This window comes from Cylas formicarius, unplaced genomic scaffold (genome assembly GCF_029955315.1).
Source record: "Cylas formicarius isolate icCylForm1 unplaced genomic scaffold, icCylForm1.1 PGA_scaffold_12__32_contigs__length_19106922, whole genome shotgun sequence".
NCBI classification, from domain to species: Eukaryota; Metazoa; Arthropoda; class Insecta; order Coleoptera; family Brentidae; genus Cylas; species Cylas formicarius.
In genome coordinates this window covers 17402786-17429628 of record NW_026844225.1, presented here as the reverse complement: position 1 = coordinate 17429628, position 26843 = coordinate 17402786, and the positions used below count along the sequence as shown (strand labels likewise).

At 35.2% G+C, this 26843-nt stretch overlaps 1 protein-coding gene across 1 annotated transcript in view; it reads right to left on the bottom strand.

Annotated features, from left to right (window-relative positions):
- LOC132708530 (fibulin-1-like) overlaps window positions 1–21458 on the bottom strand; it is a 31219-nt gene extending 9761 nt beyond the window's left edge. The window contains exons 1-11 of the mRNA XM_060680878.1: window positions 21395–21458; window positions 21300–21329; window positions 20245–20407; window positions 13970–14042; window positions 13483–13847; window positions 13316–13425; window positions 6127–6297; window positions 4418–4552; window positions 2449–2601; window positions 2164–2373; window positions 2008–2112 (exon numbers count right to left, since the gene is read on the bottom strand). Of these exons, the coding sequence (XP_060536861.1) occupies window positions 2008–2112; window positions 2164–2373; window positions 2449–2601; window positions 4418–4552; window positions 6127–6297; window positions 13316–13425; window positions 13483–13847; window positions 13970–14042; window positions 20245–20407; window positions 21300–21329; window positions 21395–21458 (1579 nt within the window). The remainder of the gene's footprint in view (window positions 1–2007; window positions 2113–2163; window positions 2374–2448; window positions 2602–4417; window positions 4553–6126; window positions 6298–13315; window positions 13426–13482; window positions 13848–13969; window positions 14043–20244; window positions 20408–21299; window positions 21330–21394) is intronic.
- Window positions 21459–26843: the final 5385 nt, after the last annotated feature.

Genomic DNA, 26843 nt, shown 5'->3' with positions numbered 1-26843 from the left:
TAATATTTATTTAATATTTATTTAATATTTATTACCTCTCTAATTTTGAATTATTGAAAATAACTAGCAATTACCCCCTCAAAAATTCATATTTTGCTGGAGATATCCCAAACATTTTTAAAAATTATTACTTAATTTTTAAAATTGTACCTACGTTCGCAATAACCGGACCGAACTGATTGGAAAAATTTTAAATAAAACTTTTCCGTACTTTTGTAATGGCAAATAGCGTTTACGTTATAACCATTTTTATGAAATAAATGAAATATTCCATACGAGGCTTTGATTGGGTGCATCGACAAACAAGCAAAGCAGTTTGCTCTTTTTTACTATTATTTGGATTATCATAGGCAATAATAAAGTTCTAAATTATGAATTTGGTTAATTTTTCAAAGAACATATTGGAACATATTTTCCTTATAACGGTCAAATTTTTGGAACAAACTTCGGGAACAGCTATGGGTTCCCCGCTGTCACCAGTCATCGCGAACATATTTATGGACGTCTTTGATAACAAAGCTCTCGACACCTTGCATCTAAAACCAAAATTATCGAAACGCTATTTGGCCTCTTGGTCTAGTAGACATTTAAACTCTATACACCCTAACATACGTTCCATTATTGAATTAGAAACTAATAATAACCTTCCATCCTTAGATATTCTTATCAATAGAAAATCAGACCTAACAATTGGTCATTGTGTCCGTAGAACTATCTCAGCCCGAGTCACTAAACCCAGAATTAAAACACCTTCCCTCTACTCTTCTCTCTAATAATTAAAGATATTAAGCGTTCCATCACAAAATACACTCCACCACAACCATCCAATAGCAATGAAGCCGAAAGCAATCCCATACTTCTACAATCTTACAATTGCCACTGTCGTCCTTCCTTACATTCAAAAAATCACAAGCAAATTTACCGCTTGTCCAAAAATCTCTCGACATCTTCGATCCGTCAAAGACAAAATTCCATTTGAGACGCCAGGAGTTTACAGCATTCCATGCGTATGCGGCAAAGAATACATTGGAGAGACGGGACGAAAAATATCAAACAGGCTCAAAGAACATGAAAGAGCCTTAAGACTCAGATAAATAAACTCATCACACTCACGAAACCGGACATAAAATTTTATTCAATAAAATTAAAATTCTTACATGTAATCAATTCTTCTACTGACAAAAAATCCGAGAGTCTATAGAAATCTATAAGCAACCTAACAATCTTAACCGCGACTCAGGTCTCTACCTGTCACCAATATGGAAATCAGTCATCCGAGACGGTGTTTATGTCCCTCATTTAGCTCCGCCCCCCTCAAACAATATAATGGCAGGTACAGAATAAAATGCGAGCCAGTTTCAGTCAAGCTCTGAAGAAGCCAAGACGACAAAAACGGACGCAGGAGGAATCCAGAAGTTTTATAAATAGAATATGAATTTGGTTAGTTTGTAGTAATTTGGGTTTTATGAAAGTCGAGAAGAATGCAGAGACAGCAGGCAATTTGCACTACTGCCAATATTCCGAAGGAAAACAATCACTTAAAGACATCTTGCTACACAACACAATTAATATCACTGAGTTTGAGAACAAGCGTTCAGAAAACGATACATCAATTAACTCTCTCTGAGTTTCAAGACGTAGTGATTCTAGGAGCCGTTAAAAATAATCGTATAACGTCAACACGAAAGTAAGAAACTAACCAAAATCAGGACTGGCAAGAACTCAGCGTTAGATGAGTATCATAAAAGTGCATGGAAATTTGTGACGTCATCCAAAGCCTGCTTGTTCAAACTTCAAAACTTGCGGCGGAGGCGGCTGAAACAAAGCATCAAATATGCTGTATTTTTGGAAAGGTAAGTGCTTTGCAAAAAAACCTAAGACTCTGAAACGACACCGACATTAGTTTTCGTCTATCTGTTTTAGCATCCTTTTAAAATAGGTAAAGGATTTGTTTCCTAACGAGCAGGCAATGCATTATTTTTTCAGGTGCGCGCTATGGATTCTTACCCGTTCCACATGATACCGTTCTGGTACAATAAAAGGATCCAATGGTATTGTCACATCTGTGCATAACCGAGCAAGTGTCCAGTCTGAGTTGACATTCATTTATATCTACAAAATATTTTAATCGTCACTTTCCATCGTAGTGCGGAACTTTCTCACCGTCGCACGTGTTTTGCGTAAAATTAAATTTATATCCTGGCGGACAAGAGAGTGGACTATAAGGGTTAACGTTGGGCGTGGTGTACTGGTTAACGTTGCCGAATTTGTTGCCGGGTGGTCCAACTTTGACGCATTTGTAACCGCCATCCTCATTAACGCAAATCTCGTGGTCTTGACAAAGTTCGATATCCTCTTGGCACTCGTCAATATCTATATAAAACGGTAGTTTTTTTTCGGGTTAAGTTTTCATTCGTAATAGCTATTATTTTGGTGTCCATTCGTTACCTTCGCAAACGTAAGTAGTATCATTTTTCTTGAATCCCGGTGGACACGCTTTCCTCGACGCCTTGTCCACGCACGTATAGTTGCCTTTTGTGTTCAAACAGATCTGCGAATCTTTATTGCAATCGTTGTCCCCCGTAATACACTCATCTATATCTATAACGAAGTGAGTACGACGCTTTGAATCTGAGTTCTAAAGTGCAGACAGTTATGCTCTGTGCCTTAATGCGAGAGAGTTATAAAATGGAAACTTTCACAACAGCGATCACTAATCGTTATAACGTAAAATTCAGATAAATTGTAATGATGACTTTTTCAAAATTACATATTTTCGTTTTTAAGACCCACTCAAGTTGAATGGAGATTCGCTGATAATGAAATATTAATTAATATTGAAAGTAAGTTATATTATTTTTTTTTTAAATACAACTTCATTTGTAAATTTTTGATCATCATATTCTCCATCATCGTTGGAGTCAAGAGAAATAATAAGGGGCTCTGCAGTATTCTCTAGCATGTTATCAGCTTCCCACATTTCTTCTTCCGTTTCAAATGTAGAAAACACTATTCTATTGAGACTAAGGAAGTTATAAACAATGTTTATTTGACTCTCATTGAACGTGGTGCCAGCAAGCAAGCATCTTTAGAGCGAGGAAAAAAAGAAGTAATGCTGCTGCAACACATGGGTTTTAGATTTAAAAAAATTGACAAAAGGCAAGTTTTAATGGAATATTTTAGAATTCAAAAATGGCGACTGGAATATCTAGAAAAAATTACAGAGAACACCAAAGGCCAATTATTTACTTGGATGAAACCTGGTTCGACACTTATGATACCCCGGAAAAGGTTTGGGTTGACTCTACTGATAAGTGTAAAAAAAACGCGCCATCAAAAAGGGGTAAAAGAATAACTATTTTGCATGCTGGCTCTAAAGATGGTTGGATTCCAAATGCACTTTCTCTGTCTGCGAAAAATATTAAAGATTCTTCTCTGGATTACCATGAAGACACCACCGCTGATTTATTTGAAAGTTGGTTTAAAATAAACTAGTTCCAAACATTCCTCCTAATAACGTCATTGTAATGGACAATGCAAGTTTTCACAGTAGACACTTGACTAAAATCCCTTCCTCATGTGACACAAAAGCAACAATCCAAAACTACATGTATAATAACGACATTTATTTTCACGAAGATTATACCAAAATGCAATTAATTGAGGTTCTACAAAGCTTGAACCTACAAAGGAATACCTCTGTGATAATTGTGCAAAAAATAGAGGGCATACAGTTTTAATTCTTCCACCTTACTACTGTATATTTAATCCCATTGAACATGTTTGGCACCAACTGAAATCTGCCATTCGTCGTAACAATGTTTTTCCCCGTGTTAACTCCAATGTCCTCAAACTTATAGAAACCGAAGTTTTTAACATCCCTCCACAAAATTGGGAAAATTCTGTTAAATATATAGAAAAATCAGAACAATCGTATATCCATATTGCAAATAATATAGAACAAATCATAATTAGAACAGGCGATGATAGCGATAGTGACACTGATATATTATGTGAAGAATTTTAAGTAATTTAAGTAGGTAATAAAAATAATTTGTAATTTCATTTTAGATTTAAACATAAATACATACATAAATAAATGAATATTGTTTAGTATCTTTCTTAACAAAGCCTCAAATAATTAAATTCTAAGCAAAGTACGGACCTGTTCGGCCATATTTCATTCTTACAGCTTGCCCGGGTCTTTCCTTAATTCGTATCAGTTAGTCACTTTCTTATATCTCTGAACAGACTTTACGCCTATGGAAGACCCCCCCATTCAATTATGATTTATAACTCTCCCTCATTAAGAGCATAGTTTAAATCATACGCGGATGTTTGGCATCGTTGATGTTTGAACTCAATGGTCCACCCAAAATACAGCATACCTGTATAAAAAAATGTTAATCGTATTTACCTGCGCACGATTCAATAGACGCTTTGAAGTAAAATCCCGAAGGACAGTCGGGACCTTCGCAGGCAAACGATCCTACCGAATTCCTACAAACTTTCGGCGGGGGGCATATCAGTTCGATTTCGCATTCGTCAACGTCTGAAAAATATAAACCGACAATTGAATGTTACACATCTCGAAATTGATAGGAATTTCGATACACTGTAGGCGCGATCTCATTTCAAGTTACTGCGAACACGTGCATAAGTTTATTTCTGTCTTTTGATTTTTATTTCATAAGTATAAAAATACACGTTTTTGCCAAACAGAACCAAGTATAAAGCTTTCAAGTCGTTTATTTGTTCTTAAGTAGATTTTCAACAATTTCTCTTCATTAATGATGATAAAATGATTATTATCAGTTGCTGAAATATAATTAGGACTATTGAATCATTTACACTGGGTGATACAAAGGCGATCTAGGTTAAACGTGCAGTTTTTCGTCACTGTGAACCCAATGGATTCACTTTCATTTCATTTCATTTCACTTTCGGAATTTTAAACGACACATCCTATATTTCTTGCACTTGGAGTCACTAGGTTAGTGTACGTAAGATAGGCCCATTTTCACCAATTTTGAAAATTATACCTAAGCATTCCATTACTAAGCATGACCGCATTATGCACTGTTTACGAAAAATTCTAAGTGAAACTTTTGCTCACTTGTCTGAATGGCAAATAGTATAATATAATACAATGTTTTGCAATATTTTAAAACCAATTTGTACTTTCTTACTATTACTTACTGATTTTGTCTTGTTGCTTATTTAGGTGATCATAAAAAACAATCAATTCACAAGTGGAGGACCATTTAATATGCTTTTGATATGTGGGCAATGTAGAATGTAACTCTCGACAAGCTCGTGTAGTGGGAAAACAAATCGTTCCCTATCACTCGAGTCTTGGCTTCTATGATCAATTTTCAAGGCGAAATGATTAACGTTTTGAGAGACTTTTAGCAAGTCACATTTTAAACTGTTGAAAGCGCTTCGTTATAGTAAAAAAGTTGATAGATATGTCCTTCCTGCAAAGTAATTTTTTACCGGTTTTTCATAATTTTGCTTTCAAATTTTGGAAAAACATTATAAAATAAATATTATTATAAATAGTAGTAACAATAGATACAATTTTGAAAATTAAATAAATTAAAAAAATACAAGAATTATTAGGAAAAATTGTCTGATACTGTGAAGAATAATCTCCCGAATTAAAAAATGCAAAAACATATGGTGTGTAATTTGAAAATTCAAAAGCTACCATGGATTGGGCTCAAAACGAAAATTTTGCTATCGTCATTATTAATTGATTAATAACTATATATTTTATTTCTCAGTTATCAGGAAAATAATTTTTGCAAATGGGTGTCGTGGACTCTTGGTTTTTAATTGATATAGGCTTTTTTCCATAGTAATCAAAACAATATCAGATATATAACCGCTTAGCTATTAAAACCTATTCACCTTTTGTATTTCCGTTGTATCTATTTATTTTAAAGCGTTCAATGTGAGTTGGACACTAATACGTATCAGTTGACCTTTCTAAGCCAGGGCAATCTCGATTAAGAATGAGTTTTTGTTTGACATTAAACGGACGAAAGTGAAGCGAAGTGATATTTATTTGATGTAAAAAAAGTAACGTAATGTTCGTAGTAACTCGGATCTCGCGGTAAATACCGTCGCAAACAGATTTGTCGGCGTTAAATCTCAGCCCTGTGGGACATTTGCCCTGGAACGATACGTCTTCCTTCAAAAGTTCGTTTACGTAGCAAAAATGCGTCCCCTCTTCGTTGCCGCATTCTTCGTCCGGTTTGCAGGCGTGGATGCCCAAAGCGCATTCGTCGATATCTGAAAAACGAAAATCAAAACGCACAGGACGCGTCAGACGTCAAAATGCGAACTCGGTCGGAGGCTGGTTAACGAACAATAAGGGTTAAAATTTCGGAAAGTTCGAACCCGGAATTGTATAACGGTCTCGGGCTCGGAGGGTATTCCTCGAAAACTGTCGGGAACCAGTGCTAAATAAAACATAAAGTAATGAATTAAATAGGATCGGATTTGAATGGTTTCCACCCTATTCGCGGTATGCTGCGGAGTGGCGCGAATTGTTTCGGCTTGACGAATTGTAAATTTGACCTTGGCACTTTTTTTCCCAGTGCTTTGAAAGTTGATTTTGTATTGTGCTTCGCGATTCCTCGGTGTTGCCGTTCGTTAAATTTCTTCAGAAGATATCACGAAAATGGAAATGCAATTTATCACGGGGGTCACCAAACAAACCAACCAACCGTTGATTATTTGCGTAGTCTATCTTTTAAATAAAATGTGCGGATATTAAACTGACACACAATGCAAAATTCTATATTTTCATACACATGCGACACATGTAAAAGTAAATTGAAGGACAGTAATATCAATAGTGGCAGTGGCAGGCAGGTTGGTACATTTGAACTACTCTGTACGCCAGCCCAGTTATTTCCATATATTCCATATCCATTATACCTCTATATCTATATCTCCTATAATATACTGTACCTCCATGTATATACATGGAAGTATATGTTAGGCATGAGCAATATAGGAACACAAATATTCGATCATTAATCAACAATATTTTATTTCCCTTACTTATATTATTTTTTCTTTTAGTCCTCATCTTACTCATATTGTTCAGTTATGGACGGGGTGTCTCATTTTGGGTACTTTTGCGTGATATATCCGTTATTTTTGTAGATATATAGATGCCGGTAGCAAAATTTCCATAAGTCTTAAAATACTCAACTAAATTGAAAAGATTGAATTTTCGGACACCCCTCGTAGCAGACAACTTATCGAAAATGTGAAAATTGTCTCTTATATAGCTTTTCTCGTTGAACTCAATTCCTCCTTCGGAATTAGTATACAGGGCCAGGTGAAAAAATTATCGGACTCTATTTTTTTAACTGAACACCCTGTTTATTTATAGCCTTTAACTTTTATATTTCTTAACCTTTTCGAAAATATATAGTAGTATTAACTTTTTCTCAGAAAATTCAGATGGACGAGAAAAAAAAAGACTTGCCAAGCATGAAAGACATGAATTCGATACGAAAAATCAAAATCGACTAGCAGTGGAAGCTACACTAGCATGGATCAGCAGTATCGGTCACAATAATCAGTTGTTATTATTGCAATGAAAATAACGCCATTTATACTTATTAATCGAAGCCCATAGAGTTAGTGAAATTCAATCTCTAACCAAAATATACGAATGGTACCATGTTAGTACGCATGAAAATCCCTCGGACTTGTTATCCCCGACCGCTAGTTCGAAAATCATTCAACATTCGGATTCGGTGGTACGGACCTGATTGGTTTAAGCAAAATAATTCCCAACGGAATATTCCAACAACTGAAATTGACTCAAAAATACCAGAACAAAAAATAATTGCATCGCATATTGTGATTGATTGAAAGTTTAATTTTGATCCAAACTGTATTACACCGAATTTCTAACTTGACTAAAATAATTAGAGTTTTAGCTTCTATTTTCAGATTTTTTAAGAACTTCAAGCTTAAAAAAAAACACGAATATTAAGACAAAAGGTCCTTAAATGAAAATAGTAAAATCCTAAATTTAAATCCGCTTTCGTACAGGGGGTAATGACAATGAAAATGAGAAAGTCGACCCAACTGACAACCTCGCCTGCACGTGGTGCACCCTGCTAGACAACCAACGAGGCTCTGTCGACCGAATAATTACCGGTATAAGTAATCCCCCCTTGTCAGTCAACAGTTACGGGTGGAGAAGCTGATAACGGTAAGGGCATCCTCAAAGGAGGATGAATTGCAAATAAGTAATCAACGGCATACGGATGTGGAAAGCCACGGGAAGACTACCACATTAAAGATCCCATCTGGATATCTTATGAAAACTTATGATGTTAAAAGGTAATAGCATGCGTGTGCCATGCGATCCAAGTAGCCACTGAAGCTTGATTGAGTGAAATTAGTGACCGAGCAGAGCGATGTAGGTGACCAAGCTCTGTCTGCAGCTAGAGTTCCTGGAAAAAATATCAAGCTCCCCCAAAAATCCAAATTGAATATTGCTGAATATGGCGGCTGAAATAGATATGTGGTGTGACAGAAACCCACTGGAGAGATAAGGGACATTTCACAATTAATGACCATCAGATTTTCGTGTCATTCTCAGACAATGTAAGTCTAAATGGACTAGCTATCAATAAACGAATGTCCAAATACATGGAGAGCTACCAAACAATCAACGACCGGAATGTTAAAGCCCGTACAAAGCCTACTAACATGCATCTCATCCATCTCATCCATCTCATCCATAACACCCATCTCATCTCATCCTATGCCAACAACTGACGCAGACGACAAACAAGTAGAGGATATTTATCAGGAAATAGAGCATTTAGTTTCAGCCATACCAAAAAAAGAACCCTTAATCATCCTTGGTAATTTCAATGCAAAGGTTGGAAAGACCAAGACAACAGCATCTTACAGAATATCTTGTGTAGGTATGGGCTTGGAGACAGAAATGCCCGAGGAGAGAGACTCATTCAATTTGCAATAGACAACAATCTCACTATCACAAACACCATGTTTAAATACCACCCTAGACGACTCTCAACTTCAATTGATTGATTACATCTTAATAAGCTGCAGATGGCGGTCCTCTATCACCAATGTGAAAACAAGACCTGGCATGGAATGTGGATCAGATCATAAACTCTTAGTGGCAAGCTTTCATCGCAAACTAGGGGCAGTGAAATTAAACAAGACGACAAGGTGCCCAATACCCTCTACTGAGAAAATAATGACAGCACTGAACTCTGTAGAAATGCTTAGACAAAAAGATAATGCACAAGAAATGTTGAATGATACTAGAGATTGGATAAATGAAATATCAAAAAAAAACTGTACACCTGGAAACACAGAGATAAAATCCAAACCTTGGTTATCTGGTAACACTGTCAGTTTGCTGGAAATATTATACAGGAACACATATTATACTGGACGAGAATGGTAGAATGATTACCGATCCGGATGGCATTGCTGAGGTCTGGCGGAAATACTGCAATAAACTTTACAACGAAGATGAACCCTTTAATATCGTAAACCATTCTACACTTACTGAATATGAAGCCGGGAAGAGCCTCGAAAACATTAAAGTTCCAGGCATAAATGGCATAGCTTCAAAGATATTAAAGTCAATAGGACAGCCAGCAGTTGATGTTTTACGTTTTATATGTAATCGAGCATGGAAGAGAGGAGCTTGGCCAGAGGAATGGTGCGGCTCACTTTATATGCCACTGCATAAAAAGGGTAATCCAGCAGACTGAAATAACTACCGAATGATTGCATTAATACCCATGCATGTAAAATTCTCCTACAAATCATTAATAATAGAAAGCCGGAGAATTTAACATAACATAACTGTTTTGTCGACTACTCCAAGGCCTTTGACTTGGTAAAATGGACAAAACTGTGGCGAATACTCAAAGAACTCACTAAAAACAGCAAACTAAGATTGTTGAATTCACTTGTGTTCCCGATTGCCACTTATGGAGCTGAAACTTGGACGATCAAGATGAGTAATGCAAGGCGGATAGATCTTTAAAATGGGCTGTTGCGGATACCCTGGAGGGCCCACCGTACGAATGAGTTCGTTCTTCAAGAACTAAATACTCAACTAAATTTGTCAAAAACGATAAATCGAAGCTTGCTAATATATATTGTTATATATAAGGAAAGGTAGAAGGAAGACGCCCGCGAGGAAGGTCACCCAAAAGATGGATAGACCAAACCAAGGATCTTATTGGCCATGGCCTTCATGAAACCGTAATCATGGCCCAGAATAGAACGGAATGGCACAATACCCTCAGCGTTGCTTCAAGAGCACCATAGTCACAAAAAACACCAAATCATTTTCCCAGCTTCTCACATATTAACTGCGCTTATTTTGCGAGAAGAACATAAACGAATTTTGCATTGTGCATAACGGCTAGAAATGCTTTCCAAAAGGTAATTAGAAACTATGTTATTTTGCTGTAAGGTTAATATGTGACATTCTGATTATTTGATAGGTGATTTGTTTAACGTAAGAATAAATGAAATCAGTTTTCATGAACGTGGGAGTTGATTACTGCTGATACTTTATTGGTGCCAATCGCGAACTGAAAGAAATGTCAAAATTTTTGATTAAGAATCACGACAAGATTGCGAACGCGAATTTTTAGAGGTATCTGAGAGGTGGGCATTAAAAGTACGAAATTCCATTTGAAACGAATTCCTGGAAATGCTGATTTAAACATCCCACCATCCTAACGATTTAAACGCACTCACACGTGAACCATTTTTTAATTAGAAAGTCAGATGTTTTTCACCTTGCTGACAATCGAATGGATAAGTTTCAACGTATGCAAGGTATTGTGCAGAGATTTTGGTAACGGTGGAAAAAAGACTATCTCTCAGAACTTCAAGTCCCAACCCAGTGGAAGCAAAACTTCAACGACGTACTACAGATTGGCACTTTTGTATTGATTCATAAAAGAAAATGTACCTGCATTGCTATGGCAATTGGGTAGATTTACCAAGCTGTATCCCGATAGTGATGGTATCAGACGAGTCGTTGATGGGAAAACTTGTGCAGGTGTATTTAGACGCTCTATAAATGAATTGTGTGATGTATGACCTTTTTTTCCAATGAGAGACATTTTATTGATCATGACAAAAGGAACTTTGCATGAAAATCTGTTTTTTTATATATGTTTTTGACACTAGATACTTTCAAGTGTCGAATAGCATTGCTATTTTGTTTGGATATTAATTTACCCAGACACAGTGACCGAGGTCTAAAATTTGTGTTTAATTTTAATATAAATAGTTAAAAATATACAGTCCACTTCGTATCAATTCGTTAACACCACTGAGCCAATAGACTTAAGGCTTTGTTAGCAATATCTGACTTTCAATTGTTTATTGTTGTTTGTCATGACCTTCTATTAAAATAAGCATTTATTTTGAAAAATTGTCATTTATTTGCATGTTTCTGAGAAAAAGCGCATTTTTGAAAAGGTAAAAAGAGACAAATATTACGGTTGAATTGTATGGGGTCAGTTCTGTAAGATACAGTTTTCACATTTTCGGTCAGTTATCTGATAGTTGAGAATGGTACCTGAAAATGCAGGATTTTGAATTTAGCTCTGTATCTTAAAATTCTGAAAAAAAGTAGTACACTGTCGCGAAAACCGAATTTTCTATATATAAAAATAGCGGTGATACTCGGTATTGTCTCACTATCTACAATTATTGTTGAACTATTATTGTTCCAATTTGTTTTTACTGCAACAGCACCTGTCTGAAGCTGGAGTCACGGCTATTTGTTTTGTTTGATTTATTGATTGTTTTTTTTCTAATGTGTTAACAAACTGTTTTATTATTTTTATTATTATATTGACTTGCATCGTTAAAACGAAAAATGTTCTTTGCAGTTTTGGTTATCGTAGATTACCCTTTTAAAATTTAAAACATTAAAAACTGTTTTACGCGATTAGTACGCGGCGTAAGGGTTCAATGTTCGTTATTAGTCCGACTCTATCAATTTTTAAAGCATTCGCAAACAGGATAAACGCGAACATTGTTTATCGCACCGGAACAATAAATTAATAACAAATCCCCGATTGGGGCTTTACAAATATTTTGTTCTCCCGTTTCCAGGATTGTTCGCCCTGTCCACACCACTCGCCCGACGATGCTCATTAAATTATTAATTAAATGCGGATTACAAAAAAAAAAAGAGCGGGCACCCCTTTTTGCTAACAATTCTGCCATTGATAACAGATTATACACGTAAATAACAAACAATATGGAAAATAACACCGCTCGACCCCGTTATGGTTAGAATTTCCAATTAAAATCGGCGAATGGGTTTTAAAAACGCACTTCATCAAATCGCATATAAATAAAACCGATAACCTTAAATCGCTATTATTGCCAAGATAAACGTAAAACTCGTAAATGTGAACTTTAATTGATAAACTAAACTCGTTGACACTCGAAACGGGTAATATTAAAATTGTGAACTGTAAAACTGAAAAAGATATTTAGGACAGAATTTGTAACAGATTCGTGGGGACTTTTATTATTCTATTTTTCATTTTTACGCTCCGTTTGTATAATACATGGCTTTAAGTTAAATTTTTATTGCAAATGTCTGTTTCCCCATCACTTCTAATAAGTCCATTTTGTACGTATGTAATATCTCAGAATTGTTCTCAAATTTGCGTTTTTTTTAATTTAATTGAATAGCTTAATTCTTTTTTTTTCATTAAGCAAAAGCTTAACTATATTAAAAGTTAAAATTCACAATTAATGAATAATTGACAGTAACTGACAATAACAAAAGATTCTTAAATAAAAAAGAGCAAAGGTTTAAAATATCGGCCAAGAACCTTATTTCCCCTTTTTGTAGGTAGAATTTCTATGAAAGCTCGACCCATAAACATACCTCTGATATTGTTAAAAAAAAAAAACGTAGAATATACATTTATCTTTTGTCTTAAAATAATTAATTAAAAATAATAACGTTAAGGTGAATTTTTGTGCTTCTTCTTCATTTCATTAGAATAAAAATATCTCAAAAATTCATAACAGAGAGAAAATATTATGCAAAGTGAAGGTTATATTAAACTAAATAAGTTTTAGGGCAGGGCATCTTTTTTTAATCTTTTCACATACACAATTTCAGCGAATTATGTAAATAATAAAAATGTTACACTAAAACAACACCTCCTATACAGATAAACTATTTCGTTTTAGTTAGTTAATCTGAACGAGGAAAAGCAAAAATTAAACTACGCACCTTTACAGCTTCGATTGTCCTGTGCCAGCTCGTAGCCTGGTCTACAAGAGCACTCGATAGATGTGCCGGTATCGATACAGTCGTGATCGCAGGGATTGTTTTTTTCACACCTGAAAGTTAAAATTAGTCGAATCCTACCGACTGCGCCGGTTTTTTCAACTACTTGCCTACTTCCTTTCGCTCTTTTAACCGGTTTACACGACACGCCGTCTTTCATGAGTTCGTATCCATCGAAGCAACCGCATTTGAACGTGCTTCCGACTGGTTCACATAATTGGGCACAATATTCGTCAGTCTCGCATACGTTCTCTTCGGATAGACCCGGTAAATTCGGTAAGCTATCAAAATCGGAAGTCGGTAGAATTTGGATCTTAGGGGTGGTAGTAGGTGTGGTAATTCCAAATGCAATTTCGCCGTCTTCGCAGCAACTAACGAAAGCTTCACCGTAAGGTGAACCCAGACCGATAGTGTCCACGCAAGGGTCTTTGCCGTTTTTGGTTTCGATGCCGAGCGAGCAGGCATCGCAACATTCCTAAAAGGGAGCGTAAAATCTTATTCATTGCCGAGTGCTCGAGCGCATCGTCATTAGCAACGCAAATTAACCCTTATTCTTTAGCGTCTGTCTGCTAGGAAGGGCGTTTTAAATGCTCTTACCTTAACGACGCCTTCATTTTTCGCACATGTACCCTTCCGCGCTTCTTCTTTGCCAAGGTTACATTGAAACAACCTAAAAATTAATTACAGAGGTTGACCTAGTAAAAATCGCTACCATCCACGTCTTCAAAATATATGTTTTATAATGTTTTAGTGGTATAAAACATGCATTTAGCGTTGCGCTTTGATATATATCTTCGGCTTAACCCACCCATCAACAAATGCATACGAATTTAAAATTTTTGTCATGGTGGGTACGGCCCGTGCTTTGGTAAAATGGATAAAGACAGGATTCAGAGGTTACAATAATCTTGCCTATATTCTATATTTTCATATATTTTTCAAAGTTTCATAGATACCCAATGCTCTCCAACATAGCAAGTAATGTTAAATGAAAAACTGATGTTCATCATCTGAACTTAAGGGTTCATGGTTATGTCTCACCTCCTTTGCAATAAGCTCAAATTTTGAGAGATATTTTTTATATAACTTATATACAGTATAAAAATGTTTCATTCCCTTTACCAATAATCTCCGATTTTATGTTACTCGTTTTGAGTGCTACTTCTGTTGTTTCATCAAAAAATTATTTCATGTAATTTGCAATAATATATATTCATGGTTTCAGGGCTGAACTTTGATCGAATTTAATTTGCCAGTTCCATTTTGCGAATATGATTTGGAATCGTGTAATTGAGATATAACAATTTATTTTGTTTTCTGCAAATATACAAGCATAGGGATTAGTTCAACGACCTGCCTGGCCAGAGCGACGCAATATCAATTCTCATTAGAGATAAATGTATTTTTGGTAAAATATAATAATAATAATGTATATTTGCAACAAACAATATTGCGTCGCTCTGGCCAGGCAGGTCGTTGAACTAATCCCTATGCTTGACGTATACTTCCTTCTATACTTGCTATAGAAGATGTATATATATATATATATATATATATATATATATATATATATATATATATATATATATATATATATATATATATATATATATATATATATATATATATATATATATATATATATATATATATATATATATATATATATATTCACGTATTATATATATATATATATATATATATATATATATATATATATATATATATATATATTCACGTATTATATATATATATATATATATATATATATATATATATATATATATATATATATATATATATATATATATATATATATATATGACAGCGCGAGCATGTCAAGTGAGATCTTGGCGAAACATCTGCAGGATTCCAGTCGGAGTTCGACGAGCGAACGGATGATATCCCGGAATATAGTATCATCATCATATATATATGGAAAATAGATAGAGTTCTCCAAACGATATACCGTTTTTACAACCTTTTATGGTTTTTTACATCAGAATGAATTTAATACCTGCCTGTTGTAAAGCGGAACTGGCCATTTTTTCAGCACGTGCACCATAAGGCAGGGCCGTATTTAAGATATTAGCCGACAAGAATTGTGGCGTGCCGACTTTTGTATTTTAAGACTAGGGAAATTTTCTTTGATTCACCTGTTATATTAGTGTGCTTTTTATAAATCTTCCTAAAACAGTTCCTACTTGAGGTAGCTCGATTTCAAGTTGAATTTTCCTATTGTTGATCTATGTTAAAAAAATACTAATATTATTCGATTCTGTTAGTTATTTGCTATGTCCAACGACGAAAAAGTTGAGATTGTGGTCGATGACGTAATAATCGTTGATGGTGAACATCCGTCAAATTCAAATCGACTCGGACACATTTGTCGGTCGCTGCCAAATGTTTCTGAAATCGACATCGACAAGTGGAGCCATAAAATTAACGCCCGAGATGACTAAAACACCATATACCACAGTACGTCATATAGTTGTGAATGGTGTCCAAGAAAGATAAGCTCAGAAAGTCTATTTGACATGCACCATACTGGAAAAGTGAGACGGTTGATATATGTTGCGTATCAGAAGAATATTGTTTTAACAATTAAAACTTTACACGAAACCATCAATAAGAGACAAGTTTTTGTATGCACGAAGTACCAAAGTACGGATCTGGAACCTCAATGTAGAATTACGAATGTGTTTATTGAGTGTTTCAAAGAGAAACCCAAGCGAGGTATTCCTGTAGTTAGACCTTCATAAAAATTTACCAAAGTTAACGGTATATTGTTCGGAGAACTCTATATGCCAGGCATGTAGTTCAATTGTACCGTAAACGGATTTTCGGGATTAAATTTTTGCATTATCAACAAAACCGAATTAAAATTTCCGCGAAATGGCGACACCCTTCAGCGGCTTTTTGAAATTCGCAGATTTCGAAGAAAAAGATACGTCGGTACAATGGCGTTTCTATATTTAGTCTCGTTGAAAGATGGGGTTAAATGTAATTCGAAATATAATTGGTTAACCTGGGACTGTTGAAATGAATTCGGTAGGCGTCTTCAATATAATAACGTCCGTTCCACGGAAAAAAATAATAAGTTCTCTAACAAGCCAAGGCGAATTTTCACAACGTCGGTTAGCGCGAAATCGAATTATGAAGGTTTGCAGTCATCGATAATAGGTTTTTCTAATACTCGGACGAATTCGTGCATCGAATGGGCGAGCTTATAATTTTTCCAATTCCGTCACAAAGAGGAATGTTAATTTTCGTTGTTGGCCCATCATCGTAGTCGCGTAAACGGCAGAATGCATTTCCTGGAACTTGACATGCCTTGCCCCGATTATTACCCGGTCAGAGTGAAATGTGTCACGTATATTTGCTGATATAAAGTTCGGGTTTAATGTTCGTCGGGAGGTTGCCGTGGCAATTTGGTTAAATTGGATCATCGCTGCTGAATCGTAATTAGGTATTGCAAATTTCATTTTCGCTCGATAATTAAACATCCGGATATACAAGGTGTACAAGATATGAATAATAGTATTAATTATAATATTAATAGAGCACTTTTATTACGGAGAAGTAAATGTTGTTTCGCAATGATCAGCAAAATTGATTGAGTGAGGAAAAGTAAACCATTTTCATACTGATTTATAAGGTTTCCTTACACCGTCTATCAAAAAGGTAATCAGATTTTGAGAAAAAATGTTTTAGAAGCAAACAACTTCGTTTGTATTGAATTTATTTATTTAATTGAATTATTTATTGCATCGTCGCTGCTGAATCGTAATTAAGTATCGCAAATTTCATTTTCCCTCGTTAATTAAACATCCTGATATACAAAGTGTACGAGGTATGAATAATAATGACAATAATAACAATAATATTATTTAAGTTCAAATAATCAATATTCTATGCACACGAAACTAGGAGAAATTAAATTATAAACTATTTCAATAAAATGTAGAGTAATAGAATGGGAAATTCCTCCCAGTTCCGTTCAATTTCGGTGTCGACCATGGGCGAACGTATACTTAGGCAATAAAAATATTTTTCATTCCGATGAAATTCCTTGCTGTTTGTCAAAAACAAACTTAAGAATTATAAAGCAGTACTGAAGAGAGCAGAGTAAAATATTATATCTTAGTGAGATGTGGACTAATAAATATTATATAGTACCACACATGTGAAAAAACAGCAATATAATGGGGTAATAATGAAATGGAATAGACTGATAATCGTCCATATTGGAAACGAAGAGGGATTTTTAGAAGAAGGTTTGCTAACCACGATTTTATTACCAGGGACTCTTTTGGTTAAATGAAAACTATCTTCCGACTGATTCGATAGTAATTGGTGTTTTTTTTTTTCGATGTATGGAACTTTAAGTTGGCATTACTGTTGAAGATGGCGACCGATTTAACAGTTGTTAAGTGATTTATTCTCAGTTTGGTTTGGCAATTCATCATGGATAGACTCACGCCTGAACAACGCTTGCAAATAGTGCAATTTTATTTCGAAAATAATGGTTCTGTGCGGAATACGTATCGCGCACTACGTCCATTCTATCGTCGAGACAATCGTCCATCAGAGCAGTTAATTCGATTAACCATGGAACGTTTTCGCACCACGTTTACTCGCATCCCCAGAGACGCCGTACGGTGCGTACAGAAGAAGCTATTGCTGCTGTGGAGCGTAGCATTGAGGAAGACCCGAATGAGTCCATCCGCCATCGAGCACAGGAATTGGATCTGTGTCCATCCACTTTATGGAAGATTTTGGGGAAGGATCTTGGTTTACGTGCTTACAAAATCCAACTCGTGCAAGAATTGAAGCCAAACGATCATCAAGTAAAACGAGATTGCCGTTGTTCCCGATTTTCATAAGCGAATTTTGTTTAGCGATGAAGCGCACTTCTGGTTGAATGGCTACGTCAACAAACAAAACTGCCGCATTTGGAGCGAAGCTAATCCTCAAGCGTATGTGGAATCACCGTCACATTCAAAAAAACTGACTGTTTGGTGCGCTTTATGGGCTGGTGGAATCATTGATCCGTACTTCTTGAAAAACCATGATGGCCAGAACGTTACAGTCAATGGTGATCGGTACAGAGCTATGATTACTAACTCTTTCATTCCTGAATTGAATAACCATGATGTACAGGAGATGTGATTTCAACAAGACGGTGTAACATGTCATACAGCTCGTGCCACAATCAATTTACTGAAAGACACGTTTGGTGTCCGCCTAATTTCACGTTTTGGACCTGTGATTGTGATTTAACACCCCTAGACTACTTTCTGTGGGGCTATGTAAAGTCATTGGTCTATGCGGATAAGCCACAAACGCTGGATCATTTGGAAGACAACATTCGCCGTGTTATTGCTGATATACGGCCACAAATGTTGGAAAAAGTCATCGAAAATTGGACGTCCAGATTTGACTACATCCGCGCCAGCCGTGGCGGTCATATGTCAGAAATCATATTTAAAATGTAATGCCACAAGATTATCTTTCGGATAAATAAAATTCATGTCAATCGGATAATCCATCGTTGTTTTATTGCAACTTAAAGTTCTATACATCGAAAAAAAAACGCCCCATAGTTATGAATAATGCAAGCTATCGGGAATAATTGACTAGTTAACCAAAAAAAAATTGAATTACTTATAGCGAATTTACATAACACGAAATGTACCATCACAGATATAGCAAAGCAACACAGTCTAACTGTCCTGCCTCCACCGCCCCATCATTGCGAACTAAATCCTATAGAATTTATAAGGGCGCAATTGAAAGGATACACACACACACACACACACACAGCCCGACATTCAAAATTAAAGACCTTATGCTACTGTTTGATTGAGTCATTGACGATGTGACGCCAGAGAACTATAAACGGCAGTCCAGGATGTCATTAAAGGAGAAAATGTGAGATCTTGACTTCTTGATCCATCAGATCTTCGACCCGTTATTAATAACGGGTATATATTTATAATATATGTTTTATACAATTTTTTGTAAAGAATATAGATTAATAATACCTAATTTTTAGCCTGTTAAAATAAAATTATTTCCTTTAAGCCATGATGATGATTCCCCATGAAAGTGAATTAAGTATTCGTTGGGCCACTCTGTATACGCTTTACATAACTAATGAGCTTTTATTGCTGAACACCTTTTTAAAATATACTTTATGTACTGAAGTTTTTATTAAACTCTAGCTAACTAAAAAGCTATGCTTTTAATTGGAGTTAAGCTCAGAACGAAACGTCAAATAGTTATTATTATTTATCCAGAAATAACCAGACTAGCTCAAGCTAAATAATATTACAAAATTATCAAAATAATTTCTATTAACACTTATATTACTGACGCATATATAAAAATATTATTTCTCAAAGCGAAAGTTGCGACACCTGGAAAAACAAAAACTCCGTTTGGTCGGAAATCAAATTTTCTTTTTTTCTTTCACGATTCCCGGTACACCGTTTCTTGATAAATCATTTTTTTTATTAGTTTTGGTCAGTGAGTTTCACCTTGACCATTTTTGCGACATTTTAAGCGAAAATTCTGTTAATTGGCAAAACGCCCGGAAAATTTATAGCGATTTACTCACTAGTGCACAAACATCTAGTTTCGTTTTGACGATATTTTCGATACTCGAAGTAAAAAATTCCACGGGGTTTTCGGACTTCGCGAATTTTGTATTAACAAAATATTCCCGGAAAACTTAAAACGATTTATTACATTCAAAATTGCACATCGACGGTGGTTCGACCTTTCGAGTAGATTGCCGGAAAATCCGATTAGTCTTGTTCCTGTAATCGAATGAGGATTTGAATGGGAGTCCCGGAAATCGTTTTTACCTGAACTGTTTTTTACAACAGAAATCTACGATGCTCAGACAAGCCGGTTGGTCTTCTTTTGAAACGTCTGCGATTGGCGTCTCGAACACTTTGCAGCTTCGCCCGTTTGATGAATAGTTCGTGCCCAAGTTGCAGCAGTGTAGTCTCGTTTTCGCATTGAATGCTGCGACGGGATAGAGAATTTCAATTAAATGACGTTTTTGTTTTCGGTTAGACCTTTTCGATAGTTTTTTAAAAAGTTTCTCCTCTTTTGAAATCTGAAATCTTGTCTATGGCAGAGTAGTTTGATTGATGATGTAGAGGCATCTCTTCAAATGATCTAAATGTCGCAGGAATTTTAAAATTCATAGTAATGTTGTTGTGCACATTAAAATATCAGTTATACCCCGCCAAAAACATGCTAGGTAATAATTTTAACTTTCTTTGGCAGCACCACTCATAGTGAAATTTAGTCGTACGTGAATCAAAAAGAGGCCATTGAAATTGTCCGCATCTTCTCTGGAACAATAGGTACTTGAGTTATATTTCTGTGTATGGATCTATTTAAAATAGATCAAGGTCGTAATAGCGAAAGGTTTTCGCATATATTAAACCGGAAACAGAACTCGAAATATTACCATAATTTAAAATTCGTCCATTGAAAAAGATTCCACACAAATATCGTTTCCACACAAAGAGTTTCAAGGTTAGTTTTTGGGGCTGTACTATTTCCTCTCTAAAACTTTGTAGATTGGTCACAGCGCATTATTTTTCGATGTTTTTCCATGAATAAACCGTGTTACAAAAACACTTACCCCTTCCGGAATCGAACAAGAACTGTCCATAACACAAGCCAAACAATAATAGTTTAAACACATAGCACATCGTTGGACCGTGTGAGTTGCCCGAAATCGAATCTTTCTATTATGATCGCGTTCGAAATCGTTTTTGACTGACACTGACAATATGCTTATCAGCCGTTGTTTACTCGCCTTTGCCTTTTAAGGGTGTCTTGGGTATTGTGAATTCTTATTATCGACCCTAAAGCAAATATCGTATCTGATGTCGAAGTTTACCCTTCGACACAACCAGATATTGTTCGTCGTCTAGAATGCGAGGGTATTTTTAATTAAATGAAAAACTCAATAGTAGTGGAAGCGTAAAAACGAACGTATACACGACTGACTGAACTGCGGCTCATCGGAATATTTAAGCGTTCCGAATGCTAACAACATTTTACAATTCATGAGTTTTCGTATTTTGTCGCCATATTAAATGCGGCATAGGTGCATACCAAATTATATGACGGACTTTATTAACCCTCTGCTATCTGAGGGTGACTAGCCTTTTAAATCCGCGGTGTATAAAAAATCTGCAATACTGTAGCTGTATACTAAATAAATTATTAAGTAAATCGGCAGGAAGAAAATGCTGGAAATTATTGGTTGTTCGGAAAGTCATTTCGTTTTTTTTGGGGAACATGAAAGACAGTTTTCGTATAATGAATAAATATTTTATTAAATTATATATTGGCTATTCTGGTCCAACACCTTTTGCCATCTTTCTGGCAGTAACATAATTCCCCTCTCATAAAAGTTTTGGTCCTTGCTGGCAAAAAACTGGTTCAGGTGGTTTTTGACATCTTCGTTTGAGGTAAAGGTTTTGCCATCCAAAAAATTTTGCAGGGACCGGAACAAATGGTAGTCGGAAGGCGCCAGATCTGGAGAATATGGTGGATGTTGCAGTACGTCATATTCAAGCTGTAAAAGTTTTTGGCGAGTGACCAAACTTGTGTGAGGTCTCGCATTATCCTGGTGGAACACTACACCCTTCCTGTTGATTAATGCGGGCCTCTTCTCTGTAAGTGAATCATTCAATTTGTCCAGTTGATGACAATAGACTTCTGAATTAATCGTTGTATTGTCCGGCAAAAGCTCAAAAAAAAGATTCCTTTGACATCCCACCAAACGGAGAGCATCACCTTTTTTGGTGAATGTTGGCTTTTGACACGCTTTGAGCCGGTTCACTTTTCTGCTCCATGACCTCTTGCGTTTAACATTGTTGTATACAACCCATTTTTCGTCGCCAGTAATAATCCGCTTCAAAAATAGATCATTTTCTTGACGTTTGAGGAGCGAATCACACACGTCAACGCGACGACACAAATTTCGCTCCGTAAGGACATGGGGCACCCACACATCGAGCTTCGAGGTTAAGCCCATGCCTTTCAAATGGCCATAAACAGTCGAATTCGACAAATTTAATCTCTCACCGATCTCTCGTGTGGTTATTCGCCGATTTGCATCAACTAATGCCTTTATCGCATCTTTGTCAGCTTCGACCGGCCTTCCAGACCGTGGTGCATCTTCGACATCAAAATTGCCGGATCGAAATTTTGCAAACCAGTTCTGGCACTGGCGTACTGTTAACACGCCTTCTCCATACACATCCGTCAATTTTTTTCTCGCTTGTACAGCATTTTTACCTTTTCTGAAGTAAAAAAGTAAAATATGACGAAAATGCTGCTTATTGCTCTCCACATTTAAAAGGGCACAACCAAAAACTACTGCGTAGAATTAATAGAACTTTTTCACACACAAGCCTCAAGACATATAATGGTTATGCGGCTTAAGTGTGAAGTTGGTTTCGAAAAAACGTAATTAAGTCCTCTGACGGGAAAAAACGAAATGACTTTCCGAACAACCTTATATTTTCGAGTGTATCAAATGGCTGGGGCGTCATTATTATGTTGAATGTTAAAACTCGGTTTCTTAAAAAGCTTTCAATGTTAACCACAGTTAATGTACTTTAAAGTTGAGATAAATTCAAATCTGTTTTTTTTCAATATTCAATAGTGCTATGAGTGACGCGGTTGTGGTCACTTACTTTCCCAATCAGTCAATTCTTTTGACAAAGAAATTAATGCCACGATATGAGTTCAACAACCCAGTGAAAACCACATCTCAATATCTTTATCCTACCCTGGCAAATGAATAAAAGAATTTAACGCTAAAAAAAGGGTTGAATTTTGTAAATAAATTCCATTTTACGTGTTGCTATATTCTCGAATTTACCAAATAAACTTTGATTTATTATTTATAAAGCCAAATGATATTTAAAATCAAAATAAGATTTTATAATATATTTTTTGATATTTTACCACATATTACCACTTATTTTTCCATAAAAAATGACGCTCAATGACTAAGTGGGTCATTAATCAATTGTCGGAGGCTAACTAATTTTATTAATTATTGATGTATTTAAGTGATAATATGTGGAAAACAATTTAGAAAAAGGAATAAAATATCTTATTTAACAGAAATAATTCATTTATAATTATCCAAATTTCCATGAAAACAAATTTTGTTTTTTTCTGACCAAACGGTCGTGGTATATGGCGTTAATATTTATTGCATTAAAATTGCCCTTATTTTAACTCATCATAATCCTATGCCTTAAAGAAATCGACGTTTTAGGAACAAAGGAAATTATTTCAATATCCATTTTACACTTAAATAATTCAATTTTTAATAAAATATTGATTAGTTTTAGTTAGTTGACAAAAGATTTAATGATAACATCAAATATATAAATATAGTGTAAGAATGTCAACTATAAATTAGCGCTTTATGTAGTACATTTGCGACAAATAGACATCAATAACAACCTGCAAAGTGGAAAATTTTGCCCAAAATCTAACTTTTTTCTGGGCATTCAGTCCTTTTGGATAAAGATTTGGAGATGCTATTTTTACTACGTTGTTGACTATTTGACTATCTTACGAGACAGATTAAAGATTTTTTTTGGATATTTAAGAAAATACCGCCCACCACTTTCCTTGTAGAAACAGAGCAAAAGGAATTACACAAAAAGGATTTGAACTCATCTTAGCTTTAAAGTACTACTCACTGTAACTATGCTTACCATTAGACATTTTTGTAGAAACCGAGTTTCCAAATTCAAAATAAGATACTCGAAAGTAATTTCCAGCATTTTTTCTCCGCTGATTTACATAAAAAAAATTGTCAAATTTCTTGGAGCATCCGCTTCTTTAATGTCGTATCTCGTTACCCATACTGGAACACCCTGTATATTTATAGTTCCAAGTTCCCTTTCCTTAAAAAAAATGTAAGAAAGAAACGGAAGTTTTTTTTTTGCTTATTTGTAGTTGTAGCAGTAATAATCAATTTTACAATGAGAATTCTTACACATACAATGACAAATGTTGATGAAAGAGATATACAACTTCTTCAGGTATTTATGTGAATGCTGAGCTGACGCTGGATATACTTGACATGGTGAAATATTTCATTCAGATTATATTATACGTCTATTACAATGACAAGTAAGCCCTTATAAACATTAGAAATAGTTCAATAATCCGAAGAAATTGAAGTTCAACTTTTTCAAGAAGAAGAGTGTTTTATCTCTATATAATTGTATTAGCTTATTCGTTATAAAAGTGCATACCAAATAAATCACAGAGTTGGAAAAATCCTTACTAGAAAATGGAGCTTTCTATCTATTTAATTTAAAGTCTAAAACACAAAAACGAATATTAAAGCTTCCAGATTTTTTCTTTCCGATGTAGAGTTGGTATTTTATAGCAATTATATGGAAAGAGATTGATATTTATTGCTTTTTATGTATTGAAAATTATCAGAATAAAAATTATTTTCTTTTCATTTCTAAGAACATTGACCCCTATTTTCTTCAAACTTCAAAAATAACGATTTGTTTTATCAGATTACAAGTTGGGAATTTAAAACTTAGTTTTAAAGTAAAAATAGTAAATGTAGTATTGGATCTGGAGCGATACAAATTATTTTTATCATTTAATTATTACCTTAGCGGTCCAGAATCAATAACGATACTGATCGGATCGAATTTCTTGCGTGCAACAGTTGATTCGAGTTGGATGTTTTAAGTGTATCTCCGTTTCAGGTGTTGCCGAATTGAAACAGAGAGCGTATTTCTTGTAATCAATCTCGGCGGGTTGGATCTCCTTTCCCGGTATCGCCCTTTAAACGCGCCCCAATCAATCAAGCAAATAGCGAAAGTTCGCGTTCCTCTTCTTCCTTTTAACGTTTACCGTGTGACTTTTCTTGAGCGCCTTCCAAATTGGAATTCAGTGTTGGCCGTTAAATTTTTTATTGCGCCAAAAAATTTTATTTGCAAATTGTGCGGGGTATTTTTTTTTCTTCTAAACCTCGGGTTTCGGACTTTGCTACAGTCTAAACCAACTGAGCTGCTGTTAAAATTAAAAATAATTGTTTGCACACCATTGGATTTTACATTTCAGTAGCCTGTATATCCAATTTTGAAAAACTGTTTCCTTCAACTGTTTTTACCTGTTACTCCGAAACGTTTTCAACTTTTCTAAAAATGTCTACTGTCTAAAAAGTAAAAAATCTTCAGATTTTGCTTTTAATTGCTTAGGGTGCGCTTAGGTTAGTAATATTCCTTTTGGTTAATTATTTTAAGATGTTTTTGGAAAGTCAAATAGGAAATCAGATAATGCAAACACCTCTTAATATCTTTAAAACTGGTCCAGGGTTTTTGTCTGCCAACTTTTTAGTATGACGTCCTTTGGTATGACTACGAATTTTTGAATAGAGGAGAGAAGAATTATATTATCCTTTGCAGTGCGTGTGCTTAAATCAAAACGAGTGAGATATGTGCAGATCCAAGATATATCCAATCTGAAGGTACCAGTTTTCCAATAAATTAGTGGAATATATCGTTAAAGGAAATTTGATTTCATGTTACTTTTATGACGCTTAACATTTTACTGGGGAATCCTGTTTATTATTGGAAACACGGGTGGTTTATTAAAATCCAGTCAGTGCCTATATATACTCGGAAAGTGTGGGAAATGGTGCGAAGTAAAATCGCCTTTGTTTTATATATCTGCTACAGTTTCAATCGCAACTCGTTAATTCGCAGTTATTATAAAATGATAATATTAGTTTTCCCTTGAAAGTATCTTTCGTAAACAATTTTTTAGATTAGTTACACCTTGAGCGAACTGTCGCTCGTGTTTCGTCCTGAATATGACAGAAATTAGATTGGTTAGGATACGTTGTTAATGAAATTTCGAACTAGCGCGTACAGTAATTACAATACGGGTTGCTTATCGCTGCTAAAAGTCCTCTAACACATCAAACTCCAGTAATATCGATTTGAATCGGTACTAAATACCTTATTCTACCGATCATAGTGCAACCAATCTTGTCTACGAAATATATATCAAGAATGGCATTGCAAATGGACGATATTATTCGGAGTCGTTCGATATAGACGGGAAGGAGAGCGTAAATATTAGGTATGCAAAAATATGCGCTAGCTTTTGCCTTTCGCTTTGAGCGCAGCACTCCATAAGCGGTTTTCGTTTTGCTTCGCTTTTATAAATTACGGGGTCGTTGCAAATGAAATCGGAATACAGGCTTTGAGTAAATCTTTTTTCAAATTTATGATCGAAACGTTCAACGTGGATTAATACGGGAAAATTTTCTACTTACCTTGGATGCCATTTGCCTTGTGTTTGTATAGGTTGCATTTGATTGTGTGTGTTTTTTTTTTGCTTTCGGGAACTGGGTATGGCAATAAAACAGGAA